At 40.3% G+C, this 14324-nt stretch overlaps 1 protein-coding gene across 1 annotated transcript in view; it reads right to left on the bottom strand.

Annotated features, from left to right (window-relative positions):
* LOC128107485 (armadillo-like helical domain-containing protein 4) overlaps positions 1-14324 on the bottom strand; it is a 111019-nt gene that overhangs the window by 64122 nt on the left and 32573 nt on the right. Inside the window, exon 5 of the mRNA XM_052733387.1 lies at positions 13059-13316. Coding sequence (XP_052589347.1) covers positions 13059-13316 — 258 coding nt within the window. The remainder of the gene's footprint in view (positions 1-13058; positions 13317-14324) is intronic.

Raw genomic sequence — 14324 nt, 5'->3', positions numbered from 1 at the left:
AACATGCAGAGAGACCCAGTGTCTGATGAGTTACCATTGTACCAGGAATCAAAGTAATGGCATTTAAACTTCCACCATGAATGTAGCTATCAGAGACAGTGTCTCTCCTTTTCCCCAAATGGACTGCAATGTTGCAGACTCAGAGTTGCAGCTAGCTCAAAATCAGCCTTCTCCTACCTTCAAGCAACCAACAATAGTCAGTGATGAAGGCTAGGGTCTATGTGCTTCCTAAAAGAGTTCTGGTGAGGTGGGTTCCCAAGACAGCCTTCAGCCAGTTCTGAGTGTGGATAGATGAAAGGGAGTCAGACCATTCTCAGAAAGAAGAATGTGGGAGCAAAACTGTCTCCTCAGGAATGTTCCATGCATGTCCCAGTGATTCTGACTATGGCTGGACCATGGCAGAGTTCTCCACAGAGCAACTGAAGGAAGCATGACAGGAGGGTATGACATGGAAATCTTGCACACATCATGAGTGCAGAAAAGAGATAACTACATTTTAGGAGATGCTCCCATCCTTGGTGTTCTGAAACCCAAGTTACTTGATCCTATTTGAACACTTAATCTCCCCTTGGCTTTTGCTATGCTGTATTTTGACTTTGTATCATCAGCCCTTTGAATTTCAAACATAGCTTTGGCATCCCCATGCAGCTTTACAGTTTCTTTAGAGAGTCACACAGCGCTCACTCCAAAGCAAAGTCACTGTGAGCCTCAGAGTTGGGACCCAATTGCTCTAAAGACTATTTTAGGAACCCAAATGTGTCATTTCCTGTCAAGGGAATACTTGAAAGAATTGTTGAAGCACTAGGGTACACACTTAATTGTGAGCACACATGGCCTTAGGCTGCCACGCCCCTCAAGCAACACTCAATGCAACAGTATGTTTTCTACTCATTAACATTTGAAATGTAGGACTGAAAGTGTAGCTCAGAAGGTAGAGCTATATGCTTGCTACATTCAATGCCTACCATGCAAGAAGCCATGTGTTTGATCCTGGCGCTGCATAGTGTTGACTGCCTGTAATTTCAACACTCAAGATGTTAAGATAGGATGTGAAATTCAAGGAAATCATTGGGCACATACCCAATGTGAGGCCAGCTTGCAATATGTGAGAGTGTGTCTTAAAAAAAAAAAAAGGCCTTGGACTTGACATTGTTGGCATTGTATTAATTTCTTAAAATAAACTTAGAAGGAGGGGCAGGAGAGATGGTGCAGTGATTAAGTTATGGTGATTAAGTTACTTGTTCATGCAGAAGACCCCGGTTCGAATCCCAGAACCCATACGGTAGCTCACAACCATTTATAGTTTCAGTTTCAGAGATCTAACATCTTCTGGCCTTCAGGGCACTGCATTCATGTGGTGCACAGCATGAATACACATGAAACACCCCCACACAAAATAATAAAATTTTAGGAAAAAAGACTTAGAAGGAGAAGGATATTTATGGTATTCTGTAGCTGTGGTAGGCAAGGTGAATGGTGTCTTGCTAATGACAGTTGTCTCTATTCCTCTTGAATGAATGAATTTGATCAGTTCTTTCTTCCTGAAATCCTGAGGGAGAGAGTTCTTCACATGCCTATTATGCATGTCAGCCTAAGGAAACCACACACACAGCATAGCAAAACTCACAAAACTATGCTTGACATCAATTCAGCTGGGAGGTAAAGAGTGAGACAGGGTCTCATGTTGTAGCCCACACTAGTTAGAACTCACTATATAGCCCAAATTTTCCTCAAACTTATTTCAAAATCATCCTGGGATTACAACTGTACACCACCAAGCCCAGCTCATGCTATCCATTCTTTCCTCTTTCCAGATACCTTCCCATACCCTAGGTGCAAAGAAAACAGTAGTTTATAAATAGCAACATCCAGAGCTGCTCATCACAAGTCTCCTGAAGCATAAAGCAAAAGGAAATCCATGCACATCTAATTCCAATCAGGCAGCACCTTGTTTTCTTCAGGCTTCTGAGGACTCCTCCTGACTGCTGGTGCTAATGACTTTCTGGGTTTGCAGCCTTCTGGACATCTGGGGGCACAGTGGGGATGAGCTGCAGGAAGTCCATCATGTTGGTGTATCTACCCTATTTATAGCCTACCTCCTGCTAAATATTGGATTGAGATTGCCTCACCAAAATAGTACCAAAACAATGTGATAAAAATAAATACATATAAAATTCACACAATAGGAGTGTTTAAAACTGTACTTGCTGAATATTTGGATACAGGCAGAGAGAAATCTCCAACTACTATTAATCTGCAAGTAACCCACACTTAAATTGGAAAGATCTATGAAGAAATAGTACCTTGAATTTGAAGGCAATATGTCTTAGTGTGTTTATGCTCTGGAGGCAGGGAGAGAGATGCGAGAATCTTTACCTCTTCTTTAAATGCAGGCACCAGTGTGTCTGACCTAATACAAAAAAGTGAGGTCTGCATCCAAGTTGTCTGTTTTACCTGTCTGGGAAAAACAGTTCAATTCTCTAAAGAAAAGAGAGTGGCTTTAAATTATAGTCCAGAAACCTGCTTGGGTACCATCTTCTGGACAGAAAGAACAAAAGCATCTGGCAGATGCCTGACCAATCCCAGATATAGGTGTCTACATCCACGCCTCTCCAGTCTACATGGAAGAGTTTGTAATGGGACCATGAATTTTCTAGGGAAATTAAAGTTTGAACACTAAATCTAAGTCTGATCAATATGTGACCTGTAAATGTTGGAAATTTTCTTTTTAAGGAACACCAATAGCACATTGGGACAGAGCTGAGCATATAGCTTACTTGGTAGACTGCTTGCCTACCACACAGGAAACTTCAGGTTTGATACTGAGCTCTGCCCATATCTGGGCATGGTGGTGCATCTTATAATCCCAGAATCTGGGAGGTAGAAGCAGGGAGATCAGAAGGCTATTATTCTTGTCTACACAACAAGTTTGAGACTTTGAGATCAGTCTGAGCTCACAAGATCCCATTTGGGGAAAAAAAACCCAAACCAAAAGTATTAATACATAGAATACTACTAGAAGCAATAAGAGTTTTCACTCTTGAAGCTTCTGTTTACAGTAGAGGTAAACACTTTCAAATCCTCCTTTTCATACCTTTACATGTACAGAAGCTACCTCCCCATGATAGGACTATCAGTAAAAGGTAAATTAGGTACTTTAAACTCACAAAGATAGACAATAAAATTTCTTCTCTAAATTTGCCAAATACAAAAGTACTGGATATTGTAACTGTAATTCTTACCTGAAAACTATTTTCTTTGTATATAATTTTACTATGTTAAAGTTAAAACTTCCTTTTTAATTAAACAAAAAGGGGGAAATCCTGTGGAACAATCTTTGTACACTGTAAATATGCATTATTCTCATTGGTTAATAAAGAGCTGACTGGCCTATAGCTGGGGAGGGAGATATTAGATGGGAGAGCCAGACTAGAAAGATGCTGGTAAGAAGAAGGGTGGAGTCTTGGGAGCTGCAAGCCAGATTCAGAGGAAGCAGGACATGTAGAAAATGATGTAACAAGCCATGATCCATATGGTAAAACTTAGATAAGAAAAAAATGAATTAATTTCAGTTGTAAGAGCTAGTAAGTAATAAGCCTGAGCTATCAGCCAAGCATTTACTATTAATATTGAGTTTCCATGTGGGTTATTTAAGAGCTGGTGGGGAGAAAAGAGAAGTTGCCTACAAATGCATCTAGGACAACTATTCTGTGGGTGTAGCATCCAGCTATCTTTCATTGTTCCCTAAGTGAGCCACAGCAGGCAGCCAAGATTGAGGACCTTGGTCTGGGAGATTTGGCCAATCAGCTGTCTCTCTTTGTGCTCCTCACATTGGACTAAGGTGCTTTGGGATAATGCTTTTGTATACTGGTTTCATAAAACACTGATTGGCCAGTAGCCAGGCAGGAAGTATAGGCGGGATAAGCAGACAAGGAGAATTCTGGTAAGGGGAAGGCTGAGACAGGGGACGCCATTCCGCCATCCAGGGAGCAGCATGTAATGGCACACATGTAAAGCCACGGAAAACATGGTGGTATATAGATGAACAGAAATGGGCTGAGTTTAAGTGCAAGAGCTAGTCAGTGGTAGACCTGAGCTAATAGCCGAGAACTTTTAATTATTATAAGCCTCTGTGTGTTTACTTGGATCTGAGAAGCTGCGGACCGGGCAGGACACAGGAAAACTTCTCGTTACACTAAGGTTTCTTTCTTTCTTCTCATTCCATATACACATTTAATTGCAATGGTCCTAGCAGCCTCCTGAACAATGTTTTAAGCCATCGCTTACCATGTCCTTCATCAAAATGAACAAATGCACCGACATTTGCTGTAACTCTCCATACTTCTGTTGTCCTTTTTAAAAACTTTTGCTGCCTTTTAAGCCATGGCTACCCTAATCAGCAACTGTAACTGCACAGCTACCAGCAGCGGATGGCTACAAAGGCCATAGCTGGAGGCACGGACTCTTTCAAAGCTACCAATGGAACTTATCTAAATCTCTGTCCCTCCAAAGAACTCAAGATTCAAAGGTTGAGATGGAATTCTGCTCCTCAGAGAGGCTGAATAGCAAGTCACTCACCTTTCCTTGTTGGAGTCTCCCCAAAAGCCCTAGTCCTTCTCCTCCTGGCTCCTCCCTACCACTTCCTGTCAGTCAGTTGCTGATGCAGTCTCCTGACCACAGGTGAATTTTATTTAATCAAACAAAAGTAACACATCTTTGTGTCATTAAACAAATGTTCCAGAGCATGAACAAAAGTAACACACCTTAAAATAATATTCTACAACACACTTCCCACTGTTTCTTAGAAAGCAACTCTTCCTTGCTGCCATAGCATATGCTGCAGGATATTTAAGTATTCAGTCTTAGCTGTGTGATAGTCTCTGTTCCTTTCCCTTTTATCTTGCAAACTACCAGCTAAGGCAGTTGATAAGTGATTCCTTGTGGAGTATAACACATGAGAAATTCGCAATGAGTTACCTATCCAGATAGCAATTCTGCGTTTTCTTAGGGCCTTCTGAAGGCACATTACTCCAATCCAAGGACTGCTCTACTAGAAAAGGTGGTATAAATGAGTGGATAGCAATGTGCCCTCCTAAAGTCACACCTCACAGATGGCTGCCAACTAGAAGCAAAGCAAAACAATGGTGACCATTCTGTCCCCTGCTGTGGAACTACTTGGCCACTAACCTCACATCTGTGAGACTGTTCTCTGCTGCAGGATAATTTATGAGATGGTAACATGTCAATCCTTCACTATCTACAAAGCACAGAGCCCATATTCAGTAGGGATTCAATGAATGTCTCATAGAAAGTAGACACTGAGTGCTGTCTGTGTATCGGTTGCCAGCATTCACCCTTAGACCATTCACTGAATATTTATAATGATTTTTAAAGGAACTCCAAAAATGTTATATTTTCTCAATCAAGTGCCCACTGCAATGTGACACACAGGTTTTTTGAAATAAAAATGAAGACCATTATAATAATTCAGCACTGAGCTAACTAATGGCCTTTTCAAACCTCATTCCTCTAGAACATCAATCAAATGTTAAAATGGCCAAAACAGTCTTTCTACGAGGAAAGACATGAATTAATACCACATTTAAGCTTTCACCCAGAATTTATGAACTCAATGCATATTTAAAATAAAGGTATTAGCTTAACAAGACTAGTTGCAGAAATCTTTAGAGGATAGAAGAGGCACAGATAAAAATGTACATGAAGACAGAGAGTACACTGGAAATCACTGGTGGGTGGTGACTGATACCCACTCCATCCCCTACACCAGGTGGGATGTATTTCCCCTGCTCAGGTGGACATGTGACTTGATCTCATCCACTTCCTGTAAAGGTGAATACTGGTGGAGGCAGAGTTCTCTGCACGCAAAGCAGCAGGCATATGGCCATGCAGAAGACAGAATTTCAGAAAACTGGGGTCTGTAAATCTGCTGCTTTGTTCTAGGAAGTCATCTATATTTTCTGTTCTTGGGACTTTGTGGGAATTGATTATAATCTATGTAAAGATTTTGCATTATATTTTTAGCCAATCCCAACTACCTACTTCAATCTGTTCATTTAAAAAGAATTATAATTATATTGATTTTAGCCTTTGCTTTGGAGTATCATTTCTATTATAAAAGAATATGTGGTAGTCTGTAAATAAAATAACCTACTTAGAAACAGGCATGAATCAGGCATCCATCCAAATCACTATTGTAATAAGTAGGATTGTTTTGTAAAGGGTCTTTGTATATTTGCATTTTTGCTGATTTACTGTGAGAAAAAAGTAGAACTAAGATTAAAATATCTACATGCTTCCTATTGGTGACATACAGTTCTATTTTCAAAATTATGGAGCTCTTTAAGTAATTACTGGAACCTGTATATGTTTCTTCTTACTGTTGTAACAAGTTAACACAAAATCAGGGGCTTAAAACATCACAAACTAATTACGTCATAATTTTAGAGGTCAAAAGTCCAGGATAGGCCTGACTGGGCTCAAATCAATGTTGACAGAACTACATTCCTTCTGTGAGCTAGAGGGGAATCTATTTTATTGGTTTTTCCATCTTCTAGGGCAATGATTCTCAACCTGTGGATTACAACCCATTTGGGTGTCAAACAACCCTTTTACAGGGCTTACATTTCGGATATCCTGTATATGAGATATTTACAATATAATTCATAACAGTAGCAAAACTACAGTTATGAAGTAGCAACAAAATAATTTTACCATTAGGGTCACCACAGCATGACAAACTATATAAAGGGTCGCAGCATTAGGAAGGTTGAGAACCACTGTTCTGCTGTGGGATGGTCTGTATGTCAAATGTGTTGCTCTGATTGGTCAATAAATAAAACACTGATTGGCCAGTAGCCAGGCAGGAAGTATAGGCGGGACTAAAAGAGAGGAGAATTGAGAGAACAGGAAGGTGGAGGGAGACACTGGCAGCCGCCGCCATGACAAGCAGCATGTGAAGATGCTGGTAAGCCACGAGCCACTAGGCAACGTATAGATTTATAGGAATGGGTTAATTTAAGAAATAAGAACAGTTAACAAGAAGCCTGAGCCATTAGGCCAAACATAATATAAGTGTCTGTGTGTTTATTTTATAAGTGGACTGTTGGACTGCTGGGGGTTGGCAGGACCCAGAGAGAAAGCTCTCCAGCTACACTGTTCTAGGGATTTCAAGCATTTCTTCCCTTAGGGCCACATCACTCCAATATTTACCTCCACAATCACATCTCCTTCTCTTGACTCTGACACTCTGAGTTTCTTTTTTCTGTTTGTTCATCTGTGGAGGGTTATGGGTTTTCCTTTATTGTTGTTGTTGTTGTTTGGACAGGGTCTCATGTATCCCAGGCTAGCCTTAAACTTCTTATGTAGCCTAGGATGACTTTGACCTTCTGGTCCTCCTGTCTCCTCTTTCAAAGTGTTTAGATTGCAGGCATGCACCACCATGCCCAGTTTATGCAGTGCTGATATCAAACCTTGGACTTTTCCTCTATGCTAACAAGCACTCTACCAACTGAGTTATGCCCCCAACATGCTACCCATATGAGTACACTGGGAACACTCCTTTCCAGACTAATGTCCCAACTCCCATCTCAAGATACTTTCCTTTTCCACATAAAATAAAATACCTAAAGCCTTTCGAGATTAGGCATGTGCTTCTTTGGGAAGTCATTATTCTACCGATCACAAAATGTACCAGGAATAAGGACCTGACTTGAAGGTACTTAGGGCAGTAGATCAATTAATATTACCCCACAGTTAATTTAAAGATGTAAAGAGACAATTCAGGAAAAAGTTGGGCTAGTAGAATTCTAGACTCAGACACTATCAATCACAGTCTTCTTTCAGTGGAAGAAGGCCCAGCTTTAAGGAATCATTCCTGTAGCTGAAAGTTTTCCTGGTCCTGTTTGGCTCCCATGGCTCCATGGTTTGCAGCCTCTCAGACCCAAGTAAACACACAGAGACTTATGTTAATTAAAACTGCTCAGCCATTAGCTCAAGTCTACCATTGACTAGCTCTTACATTTAAACTCAGCCCATTTTGTTAATCTATATGTTGCCACATGTTCCATGGCTTTACCTGTGTGCCATTTTATGCTGCTCCCTGGGCGGTGGGCTGGTGTTTCCTGACTCAGCCTTCCAGCCTTCCCATACTTCTCCTTCTCTGCTTATCCCACCTGTACTCCTGCCTGGCTACTGGCCAATCAGCACAGCATACAGAGCGATATCCAAAGCACATTTCTTGTTTTGAGTTTCCACAAACTCTGCAATGCTAATAACAGTCTGATGAAATTAACTTACTGGAAAATCAATGGTAATAAAACATAAGAGATCTCTAGAAGAGATCTATAGTAAATTACTACAGTGAGAAAAAAACACTGCTTAAAAAAATCAAAGGGCAAGAGAGATTGTTCAGTGGTAAGGAACACTTGCTGCTCTTCCACAGGACCTGTTTGGTTGCCAGTACCCACACTGGACAGCATATAACTAGCTCCAGGGAATTCAATCATCTCTTCTGGCTTCTATGGCATCTGTACTCATGTGCATATACACCGCCCCCCTCCACAGATACACACCAATAACCACAATTAAAAAGAAAGTAAATCTTTAAGAAAACACTCAGGACTAGGGAAATCAAATGAAAGCTAACAAATCAGGCTGTCAGGTTGGCTCAGCAGATAAAGTCACTTTTTTTCAATCCTGGTGACCTATGTTTGATCCCCAGAACCCACATGGTGGAAGGAAAGAACCAATTCACACATGTTGTCCCCTGACCTCAACATATGGGCTGTGGTGGTTTGTACTTACACACACACACACACACACACACACACACACACTTAAATAAATGTAATTTTTTAAAAAGGCTAACCATTCACTAAAGGGGTATCACTAATTTATGAAACTTTAAAGTTCTGCTTGGGCAATAGGATCAGGAAAAAGGACATAAAAGCTATTTGTCCTTTCACGGCAGTGGTGGTTAAAGGTACACACCTTTAATCTCAGCACTCAGGAGGCAGAAGCAGGTGAATCTCTGTGAGTTTGAGGCCAGCCTGGTCTAGAGAGTGAGTTCCAGGACAACTAGACAGAACTAAACAGAGAAACCCTGTCTTGAAAAACCACAATAATAATAATAATAATAATAATAATAATAATAATAATAAAAGAAAGAAAGAAAAATATAGCTATTTGTCCTAAGCCTTATGCCTTATATAACTCACTATTTCAATTGTTACTAAACAAAACTAGGAACAACTCAACTGGTTATAAATGGTGACTTATTAAATAAATGTGACAGAATCATACAACAGAATACTACTCCCACCATAATAAGGAAAAAATACTGATGAACATGACATAGTTGGATCTCAAGATCACTACACCAAGGGAAAAAAAGCCAGAAATAAAATAGTAAGTAGCTGTCATGGAACACTGTCCCCTAGCCATAGTATAGTCTTTGTCATTTTATTCAGATTAGCTGTGGTTACCTGCAGACATTCCTGAGCAGGATCCACCCTGTTGAAGGTCCCCCACAGAAAGAGTGAGAGAAGCATTATCAACCCCTGACCTGAGGTTAAGGCCACTCAGACCAACCTGCACTTCCCCCTCAGCTGCACGTAGACTTGGGAGGAGATATAGGGAGGTGACAGGTTATAGAGGGGGCATTCCATCTGTGCAGCTTTTAGGAGGTTATCATCCACGCTGGGGTGCAACTTCCCAGTGATGCGACTGTGTGGAGATCACTTGTAATCCTGTAAGTAACTCCTCCTGTACACAACTGTGAGAAAGCCAATTAAACTCATTAATTCGCCAGGCACATGGATTCAACAGAACCACTCCATTAGTCTGTTGTCGGTACCCCACGTAGAGTGAGTATATGCTTGATCACATCTCTGCAGAAAAAATCACTGAAGCAATACCAGGACAATAAAACTCTTAAAAATGTAAACTTCTACCCGGGCGGTGGTGGCACACGCCTTTAATCCCAGCACTCGGGAGGCAGAGCCAGGAGGATCTTTGTAAGTTCGAGGCCAGCCTGGACTACAGAGCAAGATCCAGGAAAGTTGCAAAGCTACACAGAGAAACTCTGTCTCGAAAAACCAAAAACCAAAAAAAAAAAAAAAAATGTAAACTTCACGATACAAAAAAAGTAGATCAATGTGAGCCAGAGAAGTGGCTCAGCAGGTAAAGATGCTTGCCAAGCAAGCCCAGTGACCGGAGTTCAATCCCTAGAACCCACATTAAGATGGAAGGAGAAAACAAAATCCACAGAATTGTTCTCTGACCTCCACATGTGTGTCATGACATAGGCACATGCATGCTCCCACATACATCATACACACAATATTAATAAACAAAATAAAGTATATGTAAAGAAGATTGAGACATGGCTCAACATTAAGAGCACTTTCTTGGTCTTTCAGAAGACCAGAGTTCAGTTCACAGAATCTACATCAGATGGCTCAGAACTGCCTGTAGCCCCAGATCCAAGCGATCCAATGATTTCTAGCTTTTATGGTGGGCACCTGCACATACATGGTGTACACACACATACACACACACACACACACACACACACATTAGCACAAATGAAAATAATATATTGAAAGTAAATGAATAAGTTTAAAAGTAGATGAGGGCTTCATTGGAGCAAAGGGCATTGGATGGGTGATGGACATGTTCTGCATGTTGACTGTGGGGGGAGAGCATGGGTGACAACTAGAAAATCCATTGAACTAGCTGAGCGCAGTGGCATACATCTGTAATCCCAGCACTATGGCCAGAAGAACTGAGGTTAGCCTGGGATACCTACAGAGACCATGTAAACATAAATACGTAAATCAATAAAATAATCTCTTAAAATTTTGCTTGCTTTCAATAAAAATTTGTATTTAGGGACATGGTTAGAACACAACCTGAGTAATCATTGCAGCATTGAACTGAAGGCTTTCCACCTTCTCCTGAGTTCCACAGTCCTTCCAGATGCTTATACTAACTCATACATGGCAAACCACTTCCGAAGTGAGGAGAGTTCATTTCCTTGACCAAACCCCAGACATAGATGACCTACCTGGTGCTTTCTGTTAATTTCTTTTATTTGGGTTGCGATTTCAGATACAAGTTCTAGCTATGGAGTTCAGATTGATCTCAAACTGGCTTTATAGTCCAGGCTTGCCTCAAACTTCAACCTTCCTGTCTCTGCCTTCTGAGTGTTGGGATTATAGGTGCACACCACCATTCCTGAACGGCCTACTTACTTTTATAGGAAGGTAATCTTTCTCCTATCTCTCTAACTAAACAGCAAAGTCTCAAATACTCATCCTCATCACACTGTATAGTCACGAGCAAAGCCTTGTGTGGTTACTTTTCACTGCTGTGACAGAAACAATTGAAGGGAGGCAGGGGATGAAGTCATCATGGCAGAAAAGCATGATGGGACAGTTCACATCAAGGCAGACAGGAAGCAGAGTAAAGGAAGGGACTTACGACCACATATAACCCACAAAGCCCACCACTGCTTAGACATCAAGGGTTCAGACTGGCCTGTGGGACACATTTCACATTCAAGCCATTGCAGCTATTTAACTGTACATGATACTGTCATATGACAATGCCTTGACATGAAGAATCACTTCATGTAGAGATTGTTGTATTTGTCTTTAGCATATTTGGTAACAAATTCTCTTTATATTTTTGTATTCTGTTTCATTCTTTATAAATCTGTTTGTCAGAAGCATTTCAAAATAATATTTGTTCACAAATTAATGTTCATATTATTCTGTGTTTATTTTATATTTTGCTATATTTCAATACCTTTATAAGCTTTTAACACCCTTGCAGAACACACACATATATATTAACATAATAATTTATTAATAATTTTTAGTCATATATTAAATATTTATGGGAGAGAGAGAGGATGCCTTAATATATAGCCCTAGTTGTCCAGAACCTCACAATATAGATGGAATTCACCTGTCTCTATTTCTTGAGTACTGGAATTAAAGCTCTGTGCCACCACCCCTGATCCTTACATTATGTATCTTAAATAATTATTGCCCAATACCTGATGTATTTTTTCAGGAAATAATTCAGTAAGCACTATATGCAAAGTTACAAGCTCCATCTATACTCTAGAGAGCCATTATCCAGTGTGATCTCTCCTATTTACGTGCATAGTACATAGCAAATCTCATCTATACATTCTCTACAACTTTTACACCAACTACAAAATGATTAGCCCAGAATTACATCAAGAACAATATCCAAAATCCACAGTCAAGGTTTGAAAGAAATACCTCCAGAGGTGACTCGATGACTCTTATACTTAATGTTTGTCCCAGCTGTTAAAGACACAGAGTAATTTAGAGGCAGGATTTTTTTGGTGAAAATGTTATTCACCATACATCAGGAGAGTGAGTCTCTTACTTAGGGATCAACAGCATCTTCCAGCAATTAGAGGAAAGGGATGACTTGGAAGCTTCAGTACAGCAGGAAAGATACTGTAGAGGTAGAATCCAGCCCATAAGCTCAGAGAATATAATAGCAACCTGGACCACTCAAAGAGAAAGAGGCATGTGGCTGGACATGTACTTTGGAGTGAGATTGTGTTTACAATGAAAGTCCCAAGCTTCCCAAATGGCTAACCCTTTACCAGTACCAGGACTTCTAGGGAACAAATTCTGACAGGACAGAGGGTGATAAAATCCATTCATTTCCTGACTCCAATCCATGTGAACTGCTTGGTTAGGACCCTGGTTATGTATCCCTCCTCCCATGGGAAGGCTTTCTACGGGAAAGAAAAAAATGGAGATCTTTCCAAAACATCAAGTAACCAGACTGGTAATAGGCAATGGGGAATTGGATTCAACTATGTAAAAGCACAGATCTAAAATCCTGGAGGAAGTAACTGATAATTTTCCACAAATAAAATCACAGATAAACACCCATAACCACAAGCAGATTATGTTTCTCTCTAAAAGATGCTAGTGAAATGAAATTTTAGGCAAGGGAAAGGAAGGGATTAGTCAAAGGACACTTACCCAGACCTTGATTCTGCTGCTCCCACTCCATGGTTTCTGGCACCTGGTAGGTTGCTACCTCTAGTAGGGCCATGCTTCCTGGCTCTACGTCAGGTTTCTGGGATGTGATTCCAGGGAGAGTAAACCCCGGTAACTCCGTATCACCATTGAAGTCCTTATATAAGGAGTCTGCTTCTTTATCTTCCTCATCTTCTTCCTCCTCTTCCTCTTCTTCATCTTCATCTTCTTCATCCTCCTCATCCTCCTCATCTTCTGCCTCTGGACAAACAGAAATCAAAGGGAAACTTGAAGATATGCACTGAGCATGTACTCAAACACATTAGTCTTTTGAAGTGATACAAACACTACAAAATAATCATGTTTGCCTTTTAAAACCAATTGTTAAAGTCAACATTGGGCAATCCGAGCTTTATGAGTTATATACCTTCTACATAACCAGTGATTTAAACTTTCAACATCACTGTTACATAAGATAACCAGCCTAGTTATTATGAATTAAAGTGTAGGAATTGTGGCTGTTAGTTTTTTGTCATATGACACATGCTGGAATTATCAAGGAAGAATGACCCTCAACTGGATGATGCTTTCCTAAGATTGGCCTGCAGGCAAATCTGTGGGACAATTTCTTGATTCATGATTGGTGTGGGAGGGACCAGCCCACCGTCTGCTGTACTATCCTTGGGCAAGTGATTCTGAGTTGTATAAAAAGCAGGCTGAGCCAGCTATGAGGAGCAAGCCAGTGAGTAGCACTCCTCCTTACCCTCTGCTTTGGGGTCCTATCTCCAGGTTCCTGTCTTAAGTTACTGCTTCCTTCATGGTAAAACGTGAAATGGATTTAGTCTCTTCAGTTGCCCTTGGTCAGGAATAGAAGGCAAATTAAGACAGGAACAATGAGTTTATAACTAGTTTATATTTCCAAGGCCAGGAAACATTTATGTTTTCTGGAGGTCATAAAATGTTTATCTGTTAGAAATTACATGGACATATCAAAGGACATAAAATAAATTATTTCCATCTTTTTGCATAATGTTATTAAAGAAGAAAATTCATTATTTTGATATACCTCCTCTTTCATCTTCTCAATGAATAGAATTCAGCAATGTCACATGAAAGGCAGATGAACTTAGAATGCACTCTCCATGTAGGAGAATAAACCAAAAACCTAGAAGTCATTGCATGAATATCCTCAATCCAGTGCTAAAGGAAGTTATGAAATGGGATATTCACCAAGAATGTCCATCACCTGTGAGAAAACATCACTAGCAT

The sequence above is a fragment of the Peromyscus californicus genome, unplaced genomic scaffold (genome assembly GCF_007827085.1).
Source record: "Peromyscus californicus insignis strain IS unplaced genomic scaffold, ASM782708v3 Scaffold_12__1_contigs__length_115047231, whole genome shotgun sequence".
NCBI lineage: Eukaryota > Metazoa > Chordata > Mammalia > Rodentia > Cricetidae > Peromyscus > Peromyscus californicus.
This window is presented reverse-complemented; position numbering and strand designations above follow the sequence as displayed.